Here is a 20,726-nt window from a genome sequence, read left to right as displayed (position 1 = left end):
AATTACAGATTAGGATTTAAAATTATAGTACTGTTAAATTTTAAATATTAAAGACTATGTAATATATTAGTAAGACAAATTTAAATCTTCAGACCAAAAAGCACTAATGTTTAAAGGTCATTGGAAATGTAAGTAAAAGTTAAATATTCAGGCAATTGGTAATTGATTGTGAAATGAGTTAGATAAAATTAACAATTCCGATCCAAAATGGTATTCTCAAATTGTGGAAAATAAAAGTTATGGTTTATGCCATTTGATACATGTATGAAATTTTTAAATCATTGACTATACCTCAATTTACAAATAGAAACAAAAAACCGATTTTAATGCAATACTCAACACAAAAATCAAAATTATTTAATAATAATATATGATTATAAATGATAGTTGTTATCACTTATTATCACGATATTTGGACACCCTAGTCCCTTATGGCTTACACTAGGCAGTAGACATGATGCACTTAAATTATTGAATTTTTGAGTACAAACTACAATTTACAAGTACCTACTTGTTTTCAATTGATTTTACTCATTCTGGTGAATAATATCCGATTTCTGAATAGACAGATTGTTGTACTAAAATATATATTCTTAACACCTCATTTAAGGTGAGTGTTTATTACTGATTATTAATAATTTTATATTTTTGAAAGAAATGTAATAGTGTATGTATTTCTTAGGTAACTTTCACATAATAATACAAAATATCGAGTGTTGTATTGAATATGTATTCAACATTATCAATGAAATGTGGGCCGTATATCAAAAGTTCTAATAGAATGATACGTGGTATTTATGCATTTCGTCGATTCAAATCGGACGATGGACCACCAGATGATAGTGATTCTAAGAAAACTCAGGCTGTTCATAAGTTAAACGATTTATTAAAATCAATGGTAAAAGGAAATGACAATCCTCAAATTTCGAAATCAATTGAGTTGGCAAAACCTAGGCAAATGGCGAGAAAAGCAGAAAAAAAACAAGAAGTAAATGAAGAAGAAAGTGATAAATCATTAGGTGACAAATTAGCAAAAGCGGCTACTTCTGTTGCCGAGACTATGGGCGGTGATGTCAAAAAAACTGAGTCGGAACTTCTAAATTTGTTAAGGATATATAATGATGAACCAGATAATCAATGTGAAAAAAAACCTAAATCATCTGTCCATTTGAGTGAATTAATTTCTGGAATGAAAATAGATCGTTCCAAACCCAAAGCTGCTTCCTCAAATTATCAGGGAGTTGATGATAAAGCTCAGAGGGTTAGAGAAATTTTAGGCAGTACTTCTAGCCAACGAAAACCGTTTGAAAAATCAAATCAATATAGCAAACCTATGCATAGTTATGAACCAATAAATATATTTGGCAGCGACCCACTTAACATATTTAAGAATCCAGATGTATCAGACAACAATGTTTCAAAATTGCAGACATGGGACAGACTTCAAAAAAAAACATTGAAATTAGCTGTGACACATCCTCCCAAAAATATATATGAACAAATGATAAGGTGGACAGAACATGGAAAACTGTGGACATTTCCTATCAATAACGAACAAGGCATGGAAGATGAAAGTAAAGTGTTTTTTGCTGACCATGTATTTTTGGAACCGTTACTGGACGACTGGTGTCCAAAAAAAGGACCTATTAGGCATTTCATGGAACTAGTTTGTGTAGGTTTGTCTAAAAATCCTTATTTTACAGTCGAAGAAAAGAGAGATCATATCAACTGGTTTAGGCAGTATTTCTATGAGAAAAATCAACTACTGAAGGAAGTAGGTGCATTTGAAATTAAATCATTGCCAGAAAACGTCAAGGAGTACTATAAACCTCCGGTTCCAGAATATTAGTTTAAGATAATCTGCTAGTGTTAAAATAGCATTACTGTATATGAATTAAATTTTTTTTTTTAAATGTGTTGATTTTTTTTTTAAACTCAAAATATGTTTTAATGGTACACATTTTGTTAATTTTTGTTTCTACGTTTCTTAATTCTTCTTAAATTTACTTTAATTTAAAAAGATAAGTTAACTAAATCTATTATACAAGGTGGATTCATCTTGATATTATCTATAATCGTAGTGATAAGTAACATTTAATAATAACACAATTATTTACCAACTAGCGTTTAAACTAAGGTGATTTATAAAGTGGCTGCACTGAAAATCACAAACTGTTCGAATGAATTGCGCAAGCGCAAACGGAGTACACAATAATAATAATATGATAAACATTTTCATCTTTCCGCTTTCGATACATTCTGTGAACTGTAGAGACTAAACAGAGATTGTTGAATTGAAGATAAAATTGGCGATTCTATTTCTATATTTTATGCACGATATTTGTTATTTTAAAGTTTTATGGTTGTGAGTTTTTTTTTTTTAAATTTAACTATTTCTCAATTGTTTTTAAAGGAACAAACTCTTAGTCTTTTAAATTACAGCGGATTACTACATTTCTACCACATTAGTTGATAAGTGAGTTATTCCTGTTCAATAGTTTTCAAATCATCGGTTTTAAAATGATGCTCATTAATGCTAATTATATTACAGTCTAATTTTTGATTTAATGCCATATCTTAAATTTGAAAGTGTTTTTGCTGCTTAAATCCTGAAATAGAAATGTTTACATAATTGAAAGTAATAAATAATTAATAATGTTTGCCATACTCATACAATAACAGCATCCATTTGAGACAGAAACAAATGAGCGTCAGGGCAATCACTGGTTTATAGTGACAAAATCACTATTGAGCAAATGCTTTCCTGTAAATTGTCAATTAATAAAATAAAACATATTGGTATTCATCATAGTAAACATCCAAAAAGTTCACAATATTTTGTCAATAATTCTTTATCGGTTTTCTCTAAATTAAAGCAATATTTGATCACAATTATTCTTAGGCACACAAGTGTGGTTAATTGGGCTAAGCCTCACCTGAGGATTTCTTTAGGGGGCTACCTGATAAAGGATCAATAAGTCCTTTTACATGAAAAAATAATACATTTAACATAAATATATATTTTTTTCAACTTAATCATAAAATTGAATAGGTAATGCATTTTTTTTTTAAGACATTACCCCTGTCGCCACGGATAGCAATCAACACGTAGTAATTAAATAAAGTACTCTGTACTCATTTCAATGGCTCATATTTTTAGCTGACGGCTATCGATTGCTTTAAACTTTACTGGGGGGATTAAATTAATGCTAATTAAATTTTGCAAAGTTATTAGTTTAATAAAGTAGACAATTTTTTAAAGTTTTTTCCATTTAGAGAGGAAATATAAATTAACACAATCTAGCATCAACCTATGAGGTTTATACATGAAAAAATCTGATTATCAATTAAGTACCTAATTATAATAGAATTATTAATTATCACACAAATTCACAGGTTTTTTTTTTTTGTGTTAAAAATGGTTAATATATATTTTTTAATTATAACATGTTAAAACTTTATAGTGTTATATATTATTTTGTATTATTAATTTTTTTTTTCAGCCACTGGAATTAACCAAATTCATATACAAAATTCTTTATGTTATTCTTGGGTGATGGGTTTCTTCAGTTCGTTGCGAAGTATCAAAAAATGGTTTACTGATAAAACTGGGTTAACTGGAACACAAGAAGTAACCAAACGCAAGCACGATGATTGTGAACCAGTAGCTAATAAAAGAGCACGGATGGATGATAGTTTGGTGGAAGTGGTTGAGATAAGTGATGAATCACTATCTGAAACGGAAGAGGTGGAAATCACTGAGCCAGGGCCGTCTACAGTTCCCCTCAGAGCTAGCCCTCCTGTATTTTTAAGTGACCAACGTCATTTCCAAAGAAGAACCCTATCGCCATTTACTATGATAGATCTAACTAGCAGCAGCGATGATGAGAAGAAAACTAAACATGCTCGATATAGTCTGGCAAACCCATCACAGTTTTCGAGTAGAACCAAGCAATTAGTTAGAAGTGCGAGTTCATCTTCAACAATGTTTAAAAGTAAGTAGATTATAATAAAACTAGCTATTTGTACCCAGTTTCATACGGTTAGTGAAATTATGTTTTTTTCTACCATTGCTATAAATTTTATACTATCAAAAATTGTAATCATTGGTAATGAAGCAAAAAAATTAATGATTCTGTTGCAAAATTTCCTTAAAATGTAACTTTTCCTTGTAAGCGATAGAGGCCCTTAGATTCTTCCACCCATTTCAAATCCGAACAAAACTCACATGTGACAGACATTTCAATAATTCATTGTGGAGTTTTCTTTATGATCCCATTTAGGTGATATTTCGGCAGCAGCATTTCTAGCTAATCATTTCCTTCTAGTATCATTAGGAGAACTACTAAGATTTGAATTCATTTAAGTATTATGCAAAGAAACTACTGTTAAGATTTATTAATGAAACGATTGAATAAATAATTTCAACGCACTAGAAAAGGAATAACAGCAAAAATGTTTTACACTTATAACAATAATGCTTATATTACGTTTTTTTTTTACGGTTTTGAAGAGCTGCAGAAAAACTATTTTAACTTAGAGAAATGAGGTTTATGTTGTTCGATTCAGTAGACAATCTAGTTTGTTTCATCAAGTTTTAAAGATTATATCACTAAAATGGTGACTGTGTGCGCGCAGACCACCCTATGTCTCCCATCATAGAGACTAGGCGCTCAGGGAACATTTACCTCAATTTTAGACCGACAAGCTCACCAGAGTTGAGAATTTGCGACTTTTTTCTCTGGGGTTATACCTAAAGGAAAAAGTTTTTAAACATCGTTCACACAACTTTGGAAAACTTAAGATGAGAATTAGGGAGGAAATAATGGCTATACCTATCTGAATGTGCCGACAAGCTGTTGAAAACTTCAGAAATCGCCTTCAAGAGTGCATCGTTGCTGACGGTCGTCTTTTTAGTGATGTATTCTTTAAATTTTTTTTTAAGAAACTAGATTGTCTACTGAATCGAACAATATAAACCTCATTTCTCTAAGTTGAATAGTTTTTTTTCTGCAGCCCTTCAAAACCGATGCGTGTTTTTTGCCCCACCCTGTATAAATCTTGTCAGTAGTTAAAACTGTATGTATATCGCTTCAGTAATTTCAAAGATTATCCCGGACAAAAATAAGAGACTCTTTTATACATTTGAGAGAGATACAAGAAATAATAATATTTGTTGTTTGAGCTGGGTATTTCAATACATATTTTAAATGAAATTAATTCATACTTAAAATTGGTTTCTCTTTACTAAATGTAATTTATTGTTTTGTACATTGTAAAATTTAGTTTAAAAATGTTACAAAAAGTACACAGGAATAAAACAACAATTATTTTGTTTTTTGTATAAATTTGGTACAGTTTTATTCCCTGATACATTAGTTGAACATTTTCATGTAAGATATTTTTTATATGGTACACAACTTTAAATTGATCACTGCAAATTTTAAAAATGTATTTATACTTTTTGAACTAGTTAGATAAAAAAACTGTATACTTACTCTATAACAACTGTAAACTTTTTGTTTTTTGTAGGAACGAATAGTCCATCCATGGAACATAGTTTTTCTTCATTACATATAAATAAAACTTCAACACACAGTGACAGTGAACGAATTCTAGGTCTTATTTTGAAGAATTACGCTCTGCCTAAATCTAAATCTGAAGCTTTAGAACTATCTACTTCTTGTTCTACATCCCCTGTTTCTATTCACAAACAAAACACTATGAATCAAACTAATATGTCCAATAAATCTGGGAAAGAAAATGTCAATATTCCTGAGCTGAGTTTTTACAAAAATAGAAAAATAGAACAAGAAACATTTTATAATCGTATACTAAGAAAATTCAGAGAAAAACAGGCGGCATCAACATTAATATCAGATCGTCAGAAGAAATCATCTGATGATGTATTTTTGGAGAAGCTTCAAACTATGAATAAAGAAATTGAAAAAATTGAACCAAAAAAAAAACAAGAAGTATTTCCTGGTTATAGCAAAGAAGTAACAGATTTTATTTCCCAAAAAATGTCCGGACCACAAAATGAATTTATTGTTAAAGGGAAAAACATTAAAAAGAGTGATCTCAGAACTATTTATTCTCCTACAGCATGGTTAAATGACGAAGTTATCAATCATTATATGAACATGATTGTTGATCGAGATCCTAAGTCATTACATACATTTGATACATTCTTTTATACTAAATTATCGTAAGTTATCTAATATATTTATTAATTTTTATTAAGCCGAAAAATGTACACTATAAACATTTTGTGGGTCCTCCTATATGTTCCTCGTTAGCTGCAGATAATTTGTCCTGAAGATATGGGTATCAAGTACTTAGGCAAAATAGTGAACCCTTAGGAGAATCTACCGTTTTTTTTATAAAATGTGTACATAAATAATCTTTTTTTTGTTTAACTAAACTTTAAAATGTTTTGTTTTAGTTCACAAGGATATGAATCTGTACGACGATGGTCAAGAAAGAAGGACATTTTTGCTTGTAAAAAAATGTTTAGCCCCATACATTTAGGAAACCATTGGTGTCTCATTTGTGTGAATTTCATTGAAAAAACAATTAAATACTATGATAGTCTTGGAGGGACAAACCCAAAGTGTTTAAATGCAATAATGTACTATTTAAAAGAAGAGCATAAAAACAAAAAGAATTCAGAACTCGACTGTAGTGGTTGGCGATTAATGGAAGCTAATGATTGCCCTAAACAACGGAATGGATACGATTGTGGAGTGTTTGCTTGTATCAACGCAGAGTTCTTGTCGCGTGATGCAAAATTAGACTTTACTCAAGAAGATATGCCACAACTGAGACACAGGGTGTGTTATGAAATATTGAGAAATCGATTGTGTTTTTGATAATGTACAAGAAAAAAGAATATATATTTTGATTCCTTTCAGTTATTAACTTTTACGAGTATTAACTTGTGTATTTGTAAATATTGTGTACAAATATGTACAAATTACCACAAAGATACATTCCTTTATGCAACAAGATTTATATTGACTACCTGATTTTATTTTATATTTGAATTTATATAGTATTATTAGTAACATTCTTCATTTAAAGTGCAGTATGATGATTAAATACAAAGAAATAATAATAACAATGTTCGAGTTCATAAGATATTTTGTTATACTAGCAAAGTGACCCAAGGTATCAATATACATCTTAAGTATGGAAAAATATATTGACAATATCAGTTTCATTTAGTATGAATTGTATTCGTGCTAAGTATTATACAATTACTTTTTATATAGAGTTAAATATTTAATTAAATTATTAATTATATTATTAAAATTGAATCTTTAATTAATATAAGTTAATTATTTAATTTATTTTTTATCATTCAGTAGTTAATTAATAATTCAAATTAAGTTGTATCGTTTTTCTATAGAACTAGATAAACTAATAGTATTACAACTTAATTTTTTGCTAAAATCTCATCTGTTTCTTTTACATTTAACATTGTAAATTAATGTTTTTGAAGTTGTAACATTGTAATTTGTTGAGAACTATTAAGTAGTTAAATGTCTATTACATAATAAGTGTCTAATATTTATAAAACGTATCAGTTATATTTTTTAAGATTAAAAAAAAAGGAACATGTTGATTTGTATTTTAAGAATTGTAAAATATTGGCTGATACATTACTTTATGTGAAATACTTTATAATACGTTTTTTATTGTAATTATTGTTCATACATTTAATTAATCTAATTTTGAGAAGTATAATTGATATTGTAATGCTTTTCATACTAGATTAGTCTTAAATAATTAATTTTGTATAAAGTTGGTACCATTTAAGAAGTGTAAAAATGTAAAAGCTTAACATGAATAATATACATATTATCATGAGTTTGTTAATTTTGAACAATTTTGTTTGAAAATAAAATTAATTGTTATTATTGAAGTATTTGTTTTTTATAGTGTATTTAGTTTTAATGTATGACAATAATGTAAAACTGAGTCAAAAGTAATGCAGACAAATTGAAAACTTTCAATAATTTATGAATAAAATTAAAAATAGTTATTTTATCTTAACACTAATTATTAAGTATGATCGAAACTCGAAAGTAATTTACAAAAAAATGTGTATAAGTAGCATATTGCTACTTAAACAATACAATTTATGTTACGTTTAACAAAAAATCATACATTTATCAAAAAAAACCTGTTAAATATAAAGTACTCCAGAGCTGCTGTCGGACCTAAATTTCAAATTAAAATATCTTTCCTTTTTTAATGAATTATTCTTTAAAACGTAAATCGCAGTCTAAAACGAAATCTATTGAAGTAATAGATAATACCTAATTAAGTAATAATAATAATTCGAATTATGTTCATGCAATAATAGACCACAGTTTCATTTAGTTGTGGTTTAAACAGATCGCAGTTGTATGATAATTGATAAGTGATAACGTATAAAATTGAATTGTTAAGATATGAGATAACTATAAAATAGCACAAGTCAGAGTTACAACATGTTTTAATTTTGGATGCAATTTAAATTATAAATTAGAACTAAAAAATAAATTATTTTCAAATGTTATACATTTTACCTACGTATGTGATTTTTCTCTTATAGTTTGTATTATTGAACATTTTTGTACGTAAAAATATAGCCTTTATAAATGTACCTAATTATTTGAAAATTAGATTATATACAATTATTGTTACAGGTCCTTAATAACAATAATATGCTCAGTGCATATGTAGTAAACAATCGTTAAAGAAAAATAAAAAAGTAAAGGAGTTAGTGCACACCTACTGTTGAATTACCACAATATAGTAAGTATATATTTAATTGTTTAATACTTTTAGTACACATTTATTTTACCACAAAAACCCTCTTTTTTTTTTTTAATTCTAAAATCTAAGTTTTTTTATTACTGATTTTAATCTGTAATCAAAAATCCACAGCCTCTGTATCAAAAATTGTATCTAAATACTTGAACTTTGTGGTTAATTGCCGGACAAGAGTGTCAGAGCAAATTCACTTTCCTTTTATGGTTATTATTATTTTTATAATGCGCCTATGGATTTTTACGTTTAATTTCAGCAATTAAGTTGATAATTAATATTTTTTTTTATTAATAAAAGCACATTAATAAAAAAAAAGTTGATAATTGTTTATTATAAACAAAATTGTTTAGTTAAGTAAAATTTGTTCTATACTTTTTTTAATTAGTTGATAAATTAAAATTTTATTGTGCTATCTGGATTAATAACTAATATTATGATTGCTGTTATGTAGGTATTCAATTAAAATTTTAATAATGCATTATGACACAGTTTTATACTATATCAAAGAGATTACAGTTATTACTACTCTTAGTATGCTAATTTCTACTTTAGTCCCTCACCCTACCTTGAGGAACAAATTTCTTTTTTGACATGTCCTATATATGTTTTTAGATTAAGCAAAAAACAAAAAAATTATATCAAGATGGATAAGACCAGCATTAAGCAACAATTAAAACGTGCAAAAGAAGAATTTATAAAGAAAGACTTTTTTGAAGCGTCCAAACTTTGCAAAGCCTTGTTGACAGCTGAACCTAACAATATATCAGGTCTTATTCTGTACGGCGCTACACTGCTAGAAATTCCATCTAAAAAGGATGAATCCATACAATATTTTCAAAAAGTAATTGACATCAATCCCAATAATATATTTGCATGGCAAGGGGTTGAACAATACTATGAAAAATGCGACAGACAAACAGTATGTCCTCAACTATTTTTCACTTACGCAAACCTATTGTGTTTGGAGTCTGATGAAAATAAATGTAAAACAAGAGCTAAAAAAGCTATAGAGCTTTGGAAAAATTATAAAACTAAATTAGATGTTGGGCTTTTTGTAAGTACTGTATTACCAAAAGTGGAAACCGAAGAGACAACACCACAAGTTTTAGCTATTAGCAGAGTTCTTGCAGAGTTCCCCTTCACGGAAGAAACTGTATCTTTAGACAATCATCTAGAAAAAATTTATTTGGCCTTGTGTGAGGATAACAGTTATGATGACAGATTTGAAATATATTGCAAACTTATTCCTGTATTAAAATCAAAAGGAAAAAGGCAAGAAATTGTTGACATATGTGAAAAAATGCTTTCACTGTATAATAATAACGCAACTGCTATTAATTTTTACTGTGAATCTTTTATTAGTAATTACATTAAATCAATAACAGATTTCGAAGAGAGTTTAATACAAATTGTTGACAAAATGAGTACAAATATTATGGAAAGATGCGACATATTATTATCGTCTCAGCCAACTAATCCTAATTCGTTAATAGCCAAAAGTATTGCTTTAAGAAGACAAAATAACTTTGAGGATAGCCGTAAATTATTACAAAAAGTATTGCAAGTCAAGGTTAGTTCTTGGCAGTCATGGTTTATACTCACTGAAATTCAACTTAATATACATTATTATGAAGATGTTATTCGGTGTGTTCATCAAGCGAAAAAAATTATAAAACCTACTTTTTCTTGTTATCAAACAATGGTTCTTTGGGAAATTGAAGCGTATTGCTCTTGTTCCAAACATTATCTTCAAGGCCGCCAGTTAGCCATTGAGATTCTTTCTCAAAATATGTCGGATGTGTTAATTAGTTGTGTTATTATTGCTAGCTGTAATTTGGGCGATCAAAAAACTGCTAAAAACTATTTAAATACATTGCAAAATAAATGTGGTAATAACGATAACTTTTTATACTTGGAAGCATTATATTTTAGTCATTTTGATCAGCTAGATGACGCCTTAAATTGTTTAAAAAATATTCATAAACCTTCAGTTGATACAAAGCTTTTACATGGCAATATTTTATGGAAACAGAATAAATTTTCTGAGGCTGGTAAATTGTATCTGGAAGCATCTCGGATCGCCCCATATCGATGTGATCTAATCACAAAGCTAGGAAACTCTTATAGACAAATAAAACAGTTACCTACAGCCATAGCTTGCTATGAAAAATCAATAATGTTGAATCCTGACAATGAAGAAACTGGAATTGCATTATCGGATCTCTATTTAACTTTGTCAAAAACTGAAGAACAAGAAGTGCTATTAAATTTCTTAAATAGATCAAATAACATTAAATGGTCATCTTTGAGGTTAGGCTTGTATTATTTGAAAATTAAAAATTATGAAAAAGCTGTAGACAATTTTCAACTTGCTACTAAGTATGATCCGTACAATGCATCCTGTTATGAATGCCTTGGTGACGCTCTCTATGCACGAAGATCACTTATAGGCGCAAAACTCACTTATGCTAAATGCTTGGAAATAAATCCTACTCTTTTATATCCAAAACTACAAATTGCTAAAATTGAATACCTAAGTGGTCAATTTGATGCAAGTATTCAACTTTATTATAACATTATAAATGCACATTCCTCCGAGTTCAGTGTTCTGTTGGAGGCTTCTAGAATATTTTTGACACACGCCAAGTGTATATTTGATCATCAAGTTAATAGAAGTTATGAATTATGTAAAAATGTTTGTGAATATTTGCATAAGGCATTACATATAGATAACCGGTTTGCATTGTTGTGGAAATTGTTTGGAGATTTATGTATGTTAGTAGCAACTATGCCCGAAGAGCTATCGTCGTTAACATTACCATGGAATATATTTGACAAAAGTCAAGAAAATTATGTTATTAATAAGTTACAGTTTTATACCTATTCTCGAAGATGTTATACTCAAGCATTAAATGTGACAACAAAAAGGACTTCATTGAATGCGGTCCAGAAATACATTTGGCATGATTTAGCCAATTGTTATTTAAAACATGCAGAGAGTGCAGAGATTGATAAACAAGAGCGGTTAGAGTTCAAATCTAAAGCGAAGCAAGCTATTAAAAAATGTTTGTCCTTAGAAATAAATAATAATGGTTTTTGGAATACAATGGGTCTAATAGAAACTATTGATGAATCAGAGAACGAGTACCTGAGTTATATTTGTTTTGTCAAGTCTTTAGAAAGCAAAGTAAATGCAGTCGCATATAATAATTTGGCTGTAAAGTGTATGCTCCACAACAATGTAGATCTTGCTCTAGAAGCTTGCAATTTAAGCCAGTGCCTAGATCCGACTTTGATTAACAGTTGGATTGTGCAAGGACTTCTTACACGTTATGAAGATCCTGAAAAATCTTTGGAAATATTATATCATTCTACCACTTTAGGTGTTCATGAGGAAAGTATCTGCAATTTCACCGAATTGAATTTCATAAGTATTGACCCCAATACTACGGTTCTAAAGCCAACTTATAAAACTCTGCATTGTATAGATGTGCTTACTTGGCTTACGTCTAAAAATCCTAAACATAGTTGGGGTCATAATGCACTATCTATTTTGTTTAGACATTGCGGTCTTTACAGAAATGCTGTTGAAGCCGCTAAAAAAGCTGAAAAATGCTGTGAGCCCAATAATCTAATAGGCATTCAAAGAAATCTGGCGTTCAGTCTTCTCAAGGCAGACTGTTTTCAAGAAGCCATGTCAATTTATCAAGAGTTGGGTGCTAAGAATACGTATGATAAGTGTTGTGTTGCACTTGCCCTGTATAAGACTGATCGATATCAAGAAGCATATACTATTTATGAGTCTGTGACTAAAAATATAACTGATAATGTAATTGTATCTTCTGCGTTTCAGGCTATGGCCATCATAACTTTTGGTGCCGAGCAAGATTACGAAAAAGCAAAAATATTGTTCTTGAAAAGCATCCAAAATAATAAGTCAAACGTTCAAGCTCTGTTAGCCACATTCGCCCTGGGTATAGTGATACGTGATATAAATTTATCAAAAATTGTCTTGCGCGAGTTGTTTATGTATAAAGACGACCCTGTCTACATGAAGGATATCATTCGTTTCATAGCATATTTCTATTATATGAACCGTCAACCGGAAGTATCTATTCGATTACTCAGCCGTTATGTACACAGTCATCCCGAGAACCCTCATTTGTATGTAAATTTGGGCTATATTCTAATGTGCCATTATATGGCCAACGAGTACAGGTGTAAAAGAGGCCTGGTAGCTCACTTATTTGAGTGTGCTGCAGTCATCAGTAACAAACAAGGGGATCTGGATCAAGCGTTGGTTTTAACTAGTATTTGTAATTTGTTTGAAGGAGATTTGAAAACATGTCTAAAAAATGTCTTGAAAGGAATCCATATGTATCCAATGTCTTCTGATCTGTGGACTGTCCTCTTAAACGCAATTTATTGTCGTGGCAACTTGGCTGACAGCTCATTTTTAAAACAACACATTACTTTTGTTATTAACAGTTTACAACCAAGCGAGCATCTAAAAGTTAACCTTTTGAAACTCGAAACTCATATTCCGTGATCATTTATTGTTATTGTACTTTTGTAGATAAATAACTAAATTTAATATATTGTAATATTGTAATAGGCACTTAAGTTTTATTGAAATAACTATTGATTGATAATATAATTGTACAACATATACTTCTTTTCATTATTTTAATTATTACTATAGTTAAAACAGTTAATTTTTATGTGCATACAAAATGTATAAAAAATTATAATAGTAAAAAAAGGTGTCCATTGATGAAGTGTATATCAGTGTGTGTATTGCCAACAAACATACCATACATTTTTGTTTGAAAAATCTGCTCATAGAAAATAAACCAAAATGGTATTTTCGCTTTAAACAACTTTGACACTGACTACCGCTGTCATATGCTATCCCTATAATATATACCTATGTAAAGAAAACCAGATTTTGAGTTCCAGACGCCATAAATATCTGTGTATATACATATATAGACAGGGTAGATTTTAACTATTATTAGCACTAAGTCTTGTCCTTCCTAACTTAAACATTTTTTAGGCCTTGTTATAGAAATATTATTTTAATTTATCTGTTTTTCATATAAAAAATCACTTGTGATTTAATTTTGAAGCCTTTCAAAATTTATCATTAATAGTTTTACAATATACATATTATTATGTAAATTTGTTATTATTAGCCCACTAAGTTTGCAGTAAAATCAGATAAGGCTAATAACTAGATAAACTAATATAAGAACTATTATCTAAATAGGTATTTAACTAAACACTTTTTTATTGTTTATATTTACTGAAAATAAAATAAAACTATTACGCGTTTTCATAAAATGCCTACTTATTATAAAAAAAAAATAACTGTAAGTACTAAAAATAAAGTTTATGAGGACTGTGATCTTTTTTTGTTTTACTTTAGATTTTAGAGAAAAACAAACAACTTGTTATGTGTTCTTGAAATACTTGAAATCCTTGTCCATAGCATGGTTAGCCTAACTAGCTTTTTTTATTTATACCTTATAATAACACGTAGTTGTGCTTAACTAGGCTGAAGCATAAACAGGCATGGACAATTGGGGCAGTTGGACGTTTAGCGAACAAAACGAAAACTTGTTAGTAGAAGTTTTGAAAAAGTTCTCGTCTCAAGTACCAAGTCCAAGCACGCACAGGAAAGATTTATTTTCTTCATTGGCTTCTGCCGCCAGCGCTACGTTTGAAGTAGTTACTCGACCATGTGTTGGCAGTATAGTAATTCTAACTAATTGATTTGTGATTTGCACAGAATCCATTTGAATTGTCCAATAGCAGCTCTTGCAGCAGCGACGACGAAGACGACAGCAATCGGATCGATAAAGATTTTAATGCTATTGAACAGTTTGTACCTAAAACAACTGTTGTCGCTGAGGTATCCGTCGAAACCGATGATACGTCTGATGTCAGCATGCAAGAAATACCAGAAGTGGAAAACAGCGTTCCCAACGACGAATCGTTTTTGCTCGACCAAACAATTGTGCACGGTAAGCTAGTATGTTTTATGGTTTCTAATAAAGTACAGTTTGCGTTACAGCTCGTCGAGTAATATAGTTACTCTATATATTACAACTATTCGTATGCTACGGCGGATCATATAGGGTGATGAATTAGATTTTGAACTATGAAGTCTTATAAAAGCACCCCTATTTTTACTTTTAGCATGATATGGTAATTATAAATTTGCAGGTATCATCAAAAATTAAAATCATTATGATCTTAATTTTTCCAAAAAATTCAAACTAAATGGTATAAATTATACTGTATAGTAAAATAAATATAGTTTATATGCCTATTACATAATGTACACATAGATAGAGTTCAATGTTGCAATGTGACTAAATATACGCAGTTGTACTGTGACACTACCAGGATTTTGGATTTTTTTTCAGAAGATAACCTGAAGAACTCAACCAAATTAATTGTCGAAATGTTGGCCACCGACAAGTGTGACGCCAAAAAGTTGGCCGATCTTATAAAGTTAGAGAAGACCCGGAGAAACGACGTTTCAGACTTAATAGCTGAAATTCTACCTGATATAGTTACCGACATTGGTCGTCACAGGTTTTGCGAAGCGATAGTAAAAATCAACGAACACCCTCAAGTCGTCTTTGATCAAATCTACACACCTTGGGTATGAAAAATATGTACTTTTATTAATACAACATAGTTTCTACACAGTTAAACTAGAAAGTTGTGAAAGAATAAGAAAGTTCTCAATTCTCATGAGAAATGAGATAACATTGAAATGAATGTGACGTAGGATTGGTTTTTGGTAAGGTATGTATTGGTAAGAACTAAGAAGTAAGTTGTTTGAAGTCTGGCGCGTCAAAAGTATTTAACACGTATGATAATAAACTTGAAAATAAGAGAGAATACGTTAAGATAATGATAACTAATATTCTAGTCTTCATGGTTAAGATTATTTAATTGTTGGTAAAAGACTATTGAGTATCAATTGTCTATGAATACCAAAATGATGTTAAAATATTTTATATGGTACCTACTATCGTTAGGGTTTAGTTAATCACCTTCTCTTTGCTTTACATGGTAGACGCCAACATGCATAGTCATGTAACGTTCCTTGTAAGTACATTAATTACTAAGGAAAGTATGTGTTTAAATCTTAGTGTTGATTGCTCGCCCTAGGTAAATTCCTAACTTGAATGGGATTTTTTCGATTGCGCCACATACACTCGTGTTTGCTCCTTCAAACGTAATATTCTAAATTACTATTGCATAACAGTTCTCGGGACACTTTTCTCCCTTAGAAATACCTTTCTTGGCATCCTATGGATTATATGTTACACGCGAGTTGTTAAAACTTATAAAAGTTTAAAACGCTATTTACAGTTGAAAACGTGCAAAACAAACCTGACGGGATTTATCGACAGTTTATCCAAACTAATAGTCCACTTTCCGGAGTTTGCGTGTAAATCGTTTCTCGTCGGTCTGTTGAAGGACAAAGACTCGGTGATGGTCACACATTTGCATTGGCTGGTCGAAGTCATGAAGAGTTTAGATCAAAATTACTGGTGTACACTCTTGAGGTAAATACAATAGCTTCTTCGGGTTTCTTGCTACTTTCCTATCTCTCGTCTATATAGTATCGACCGACTTGGTCTTCACCCTGTGCTTAAAAGCTATTTCTTCTCAACTTTCATCACAACTCAACGCCTTTCCCTTATTATCTCTCCCATAACACGGCACGCGCTCTTAAGCCAAACCGCATCTCAACCTGCCTTCTGATATTTTGTTTGCGTTCTATTAGGACCCCCTGTTGCCAACAATTTTTACTAATATAGTAATCTATTAGGTAACATTAGTAAAACTTAATTAATTCATCTATTTATTAATTAAATTAAATTTGGTACAAAACATCTTATAGAAGACAAATTGTAGTTAACTCGATACCATTTATACAACAATCATTAAAGTCTGACTTGACTCGCTTCTCACAAGGGGCTCGAGTTTAAGAATAGTAAGCTTTTCTTGGGGCAATCAAAAACATAATTGTTTTTAAACAATTATAAAATTTGGTACTTTATGTGTAATTCTAATTTTACAGTGAATATATGAAACACTGCGACAGTATGGATCAATACAAAATTCCGGTTTTGGCACTTTTGGTAAAAAACTGTAAGAAAAGTCTAAGTAGCAGTGACGCTGAACGGCTTGTCGCTCTGTGTAGAAACGCAGCCTACGATCAATCGAACAATCGCCATTTTGCATCGTTCATAGTGTCCGTGATCGGTGCTATAGATTTAAACAAGTTTAGCCCAGAAATGACAGCGATCTCACAACAACTCAAAGGAGCTTCTAAGTTCATGGTCATGAAAGCTCTAAGAGATGCGAAATAACGAGCTACGTAGATACATTTTTTAATTTATCTTATTTTTTTAGTTATGTAACATGGTATGTTCTTAAACAAATTGTGTATGTATATATGTATATGCATAAATTACCAACTAGAACGGTTTTAAACTGTGTTTTTCTTTTATGGTATTAATTTTATTTATATATACCTGCATAAAGCCAAAGCGAGTTCAAGTCGTTTAGTATTACTTTATGTTTTAGCTTCGATGCGAAGCTGAGAAGCTATTATAGTATAATAATGGTGGATTTTTTCGTGTCTTAACTAAAAACGATTTTTTTATTTCGTTTTTAAATAAATTATAACAAATTACAAGCTGTAGTAAACCTAACATTCATTCTTAAAAAATACATCACAAATAAAAATGTAAAAAGTTGATGGTGAATTAGGAACATCTATCGAGTATCATTAAGTACCTATCCGAAATAGTGAAACGATATAATTTTATATTGTTAGTAATTAATTAAGAGACGCTGAAAGAGAATATGAGATAAGAACAATCCGAAAAATAGAAGAACTGTATGGAGAAACAAATATAATTAAAGTTCTCAGGAGTAGTAGGCTAAGTCCTAAGATATGGACTGGTCATGTATGGAGGTCAGATGGCCCAATTGGGTTGGTCACAAGATGAAAGACGACATAGGCAATGATGGGGAGATAAGATCACCAATGATTTATAACCGTTAGTAGACAATGGAGAATGATAGGGATAGGTAGAGGCATTTGGTAGTTGCAGCAATGAACCTAAAAGGCCCGTGTAGAAAGCCAAGAAGAAGTTTAGAATAAATTAAAACAAAAGTTCAATATTCAATAATCGGTGTACTTTATTTATATTAACAAAAAATAGGAAACACAAAGCCACTACTTATGAAAACTTATTGAAACGTTAAACCTTTATGTAGCCTAATTTATGAATAAGAACTCCAAATACCAGATACAAGCATTGCACTTTTGTTTTCTGTATCAGCATGATGAAAAAATATATATTTGCTAAATATTATCTATTTTCTATAGAAAGTAATTTTAAATGATTATCTTTTTCTTTTAAAAACTGTAACTTTGTTATCCTTTAAATCTCTTATAATGATACCGAACGTCTGTTGTACATCATTCATCGGAATAAATGGAAAAAATGTACACCAAACCATAAATTTTGAACAAAACACATCCATTTGTATGTAGTACACATTACATAACTAAATGTATATGCTTAATAATAATGATAACAAGTAAAATGTATTAAATTGTTTGTACTATCTGTCATAGAGCCATAGAAGGGACAGATTTAACATACTTTAACGTTCTATGTAAAATCAAAAATCCTCAAATAATTCGAGACTCGTTCTGAATTCTGCTTATAAAATTATTTTCAAATCAATATTTAAATACTTATTTACGTATATACTCAACGGATTAATAATGAAGCACAGAACCATATTTTTACATCTTAAGGAGCAATTTACAAGAAAAATAAAATGTGTAAACAAATTAGAACTCAACGAGAAAAATCGAATTATACATATGTAATTTTCACTAAATATAAATTTAAATTAACCCTTCGTGGACAAGGTGGGGCAAATACGACCTCAGAAATTAATGTCTTATGGCCGTATTTGCCCCAATTTGTCGACGCAGGGTTAAGCATATTTATTCAATGAATAAATATAATTAATCATTAGTTTAATAGCAACCACCTTCAGTTAATAAATTACTTGAAATCGATGACATTTTTTTCTTTTTTAAATGGTTTTCAAAACCAATATAGTTATGAATACTGAATAGTCAAAAACTTGAGGTAATAGTAAAAACACAACCAATATTTTTTTAAAGTATTTTTATCATATATTATATTAAAAAAAATACATACAAAACTAACACAAATCACAACAAAGCACATTTTTTTTTTGCATTAATCACACTGATAATTATTTATAATGTCATAATGAATAGCTTAAACAAATAGTTAAAAAAAAAATTCTAATCACATTTCAAATTGAACAAAAAATCATAAGCACCTGACAAGATCATACACTATCAGTTAATCGATTACAAAACTAATAGTACAACCATCATTGAAGAACACAACACAATTAATTAAAAGAACATAATATAAACAAAACATTTAAAAAAAAAAAAAACACCCTGAAATATGTTATTTAAGTTGTTAAAAGATTACTATAAAAGCTACTCTAAGTTAATTATTAATATTCAAAGCAACCTGTAAAATATATAGAGAGCTAAGTGAATTAACTATTAAATTTAATCTAATCTTTTATTTTTATAATCAGCACCATGTTTTTTATCGTTGCGATAGTTAATGAAATCTGAGAGTAAATGAAATCACAATCTTTGTACTAAATTCCTTTGATGAATGCTAATTACTCTTTAACTAATGAAGTTGTTTTTATTTAATGATATGAAAGGGTATTTATTAGTTAATGATGTTAAATAATGCAGTTTGTACGATACATATCACATTTGACTAATATTTTAAGTGATATGTATCAACACTAAATTAATGGCGGAAAAAAAAATTAAGTATAACTAATTTATGAGATATTGGTTAAAATCGTTATTAGGATAATATAAATGATAATAATAATAAACCTAAGGTAACTAAATATATAAGTAAGTATAAAACATAACATACAAAAATAAAAAACCTTAATTTTTTTTTTCGAACAAAAAAAAATTTAATTACAATGGAGTTTATAACCTACTAAATTTGTAATAATTAATATAAGTGCTTTCATTAGTTGATAAAAGGACATGATACTCTTACGTTGTTTTTTAAATAAAAATATAAGGCAGAAACTAAAAGAAAACGCCTATAAAGAAATAATTTTAATATTGAACATATCTACAATTTATAGGTAAAAAAAAAGAATAACAAAAAATATTATTGAACTTAAAGAAAATAAAAAATCACATTACAAATTTCTATCAAAAAAATAAATAATACCATCCAAATTGCTTTTTTTTTTCTAAAAATATTTTACTTTGCAGCCAATTAAAACATCTTTAAACATATTAAACACAGTGATTAAAGTAGAAAATCATTTTACTTAATCACTATTTAAATACAAATTTGTATTAACAGAATACCAGGGTTACTATATCTTCTTGACTTGAAGCACAGTATCAAAAGACTAGTATCAAGTCCTCTTATAATAATATATTAAAAAAATAAAATATCACTATATAAATTAAATTAGATTTTTTTATATGTCTAGTCTTTCAAATTACCAAATTGATATGATTACATAATAAGGTTTAATATTATTTTTATCAATAGACATATTTTTTTTCAACTACAGATGAATCGGCCATTTAAGAAACCCCATAAGTTACTATTTCAGCCAACATCAGTATTTTGTTGTTTTCGATTCTGAAAGTGTAGAAATACATTTTAAGGAGAAACACCTCTTGTCATAGAGGTTTTATCCTTTTTATAGAGAGGTTTGGAATTTCTGTTCACAAGAAAAACACTATT

General features: G+C 29.3%; 3 protein-coding genes across 7 annotated transcripts; all 3 read left to right on the top strand.

Moving 5' to 3' along the window:
• Positions 1-406: 406 nt before the first annotated feature.
• On the top strand, positions 407-1,913 carry LOC126843072 (28S ribosomal protein S31, mitochondrial). The gene is made up of 2 exons (XM_050580379.1): positions 407-610; positions 683-1,913. The coding sequence occupies exon 2, from the start codon at positions 728-730 to the stop codon at positions 1,847-1,849; it is 1,122 nt and encodes a 373-aa protein (XP_050436336.1). The 5' UTR covers positions 407-610; positions 683-727; the 3' UTR covers positions 1,850-1,913.
• Positions 1,914-2,044: 131 nt separating this feature from the next.
• Positions 2,045-6,921, top strand: LOC126843071 (sentrin-specific protease 1-like). Its single transcript, XM_050580378.1, has 4 exons — positions 2,045-2,476; positions 3,504-3,995; positions 5,533-6,208; positions 6,446-6,921. The coding sequence occupies exons 2-4, from the start codon at positions 3,557-3,559 to the stop codon at positions 6,870-6,872; spliced, it is 1,542 nt and encodes a 513-aa protein (XP_050436335.1). The 5' UTR covers positions 2,045-2,476; positions 3,504-3,556; the 3' UTR covers positions 6,873-6,921.
• Positions 6,922-8,474: 1,553 nt separating this feature from the next.
• LOC126843110 (tetratricopeptide repeat protein 37) lies at positions 8,475-17,509 on the top strand. 5 transcript variants are annotated; one of them, XM_050580440.1, is made up of 7 exons: positions 8,475-8,623; positions 8,697-8,805; positions 14,377-14,547; positions 14,612-14,846; positions 15,255-15,493; positions 16,213-16,409; positions 16,928-17,509. In XM_050580440.1, exons 3-7 carry the CDS (start codon positions 14,395-14,397, stop codon positions 17,217-17,219), a joined length of 1,116 nt encoding a protein of 371 aa, XP_050436397.1. In that variant the 5' UTR covers positions 8,475-8,623; positions 8,697-8,805; positions 14,377-14,394; the 3' UTR covers positions 17,220-17,509. The 5 variants fall into 5 exon arrangements, with proteins under 5 accessions (XP_050436397.1, XP_050436395.1, XP_050436394.1 ...); XM_050580438.1 differs by having other exon boundaries at positions 15,252-15,493; positions 16,928-17,506; XM_050580439.1 differs by lacking the exons at positions 8,475-8,623; positions 8,697-8,805 and adding an exon at positions 14,177-14,315 and having other exon boundaries at positions 15,252-15,493; positions 16,928-17,506.
• The last annotated feature ends 3,217 nt before the right edge of the window (positions 17,510-20,726 follow it).

This window comes from Adelges cooleyi, unplaced genomic scaffold, assembly GCF_023614345.1.
Source record: "Adelges cooleyi isolate 19-005CV unplaced genomic scaffold, UGA_ACOO_1.1 ACOO_flye_CR_arks_rails_tigmint_CR_PRNA_574, whole genome shotgun sequence".
NCBI lineage: Eukaryota > Metazoa > Arthropoda > Insecta > Hemiptera > Adelgidae > Adelges > Adelges cooleyi.
Note: the sequence above shows the minus strand (reverse complement) of the source record. Positions and strands in the feature narration are given on the sequence as shown.

Excerpts from the sequence above, each read along its gene's own strand:
- LOC126843071 (XM_050580378.1), top strand. The coding sequence starts at position 3,557 with ATGGGTTTCTTCAGTTCGTTGCGAAGTATCAAAAAATGGTTTACTGAT. Across the intron at positions 3,996-5,532 it reads ATCTTCAACAATGTTTAAAA|GAACGAATAGTCCATCCATG; the intron begins GTAAGTAGATTA and ends TGTTTTTTGTAG. Across the intron at positions 6,209-6,445 it reads TTCTTTTATACTAAATTATC|TTCACAAGGATATGAATCTG; the intron begins GTAAGTTATCTA and ends GTTTTGTTTTAG.
- LOC126843110 (XM_050580437.1), top strand. The coding sequence starts at position 9,464 with ATGGATAAGACCAGCATTAAGCAACAATTAAAACGTGCAAAAGAAGAA.
- LOC126843072 (XM_050580379.1), top strand. The coding sequence starts at position 728 with ATGTATTCAACATTATCAATGAAATGTGGGCCGTATATCAAAAGTTCT.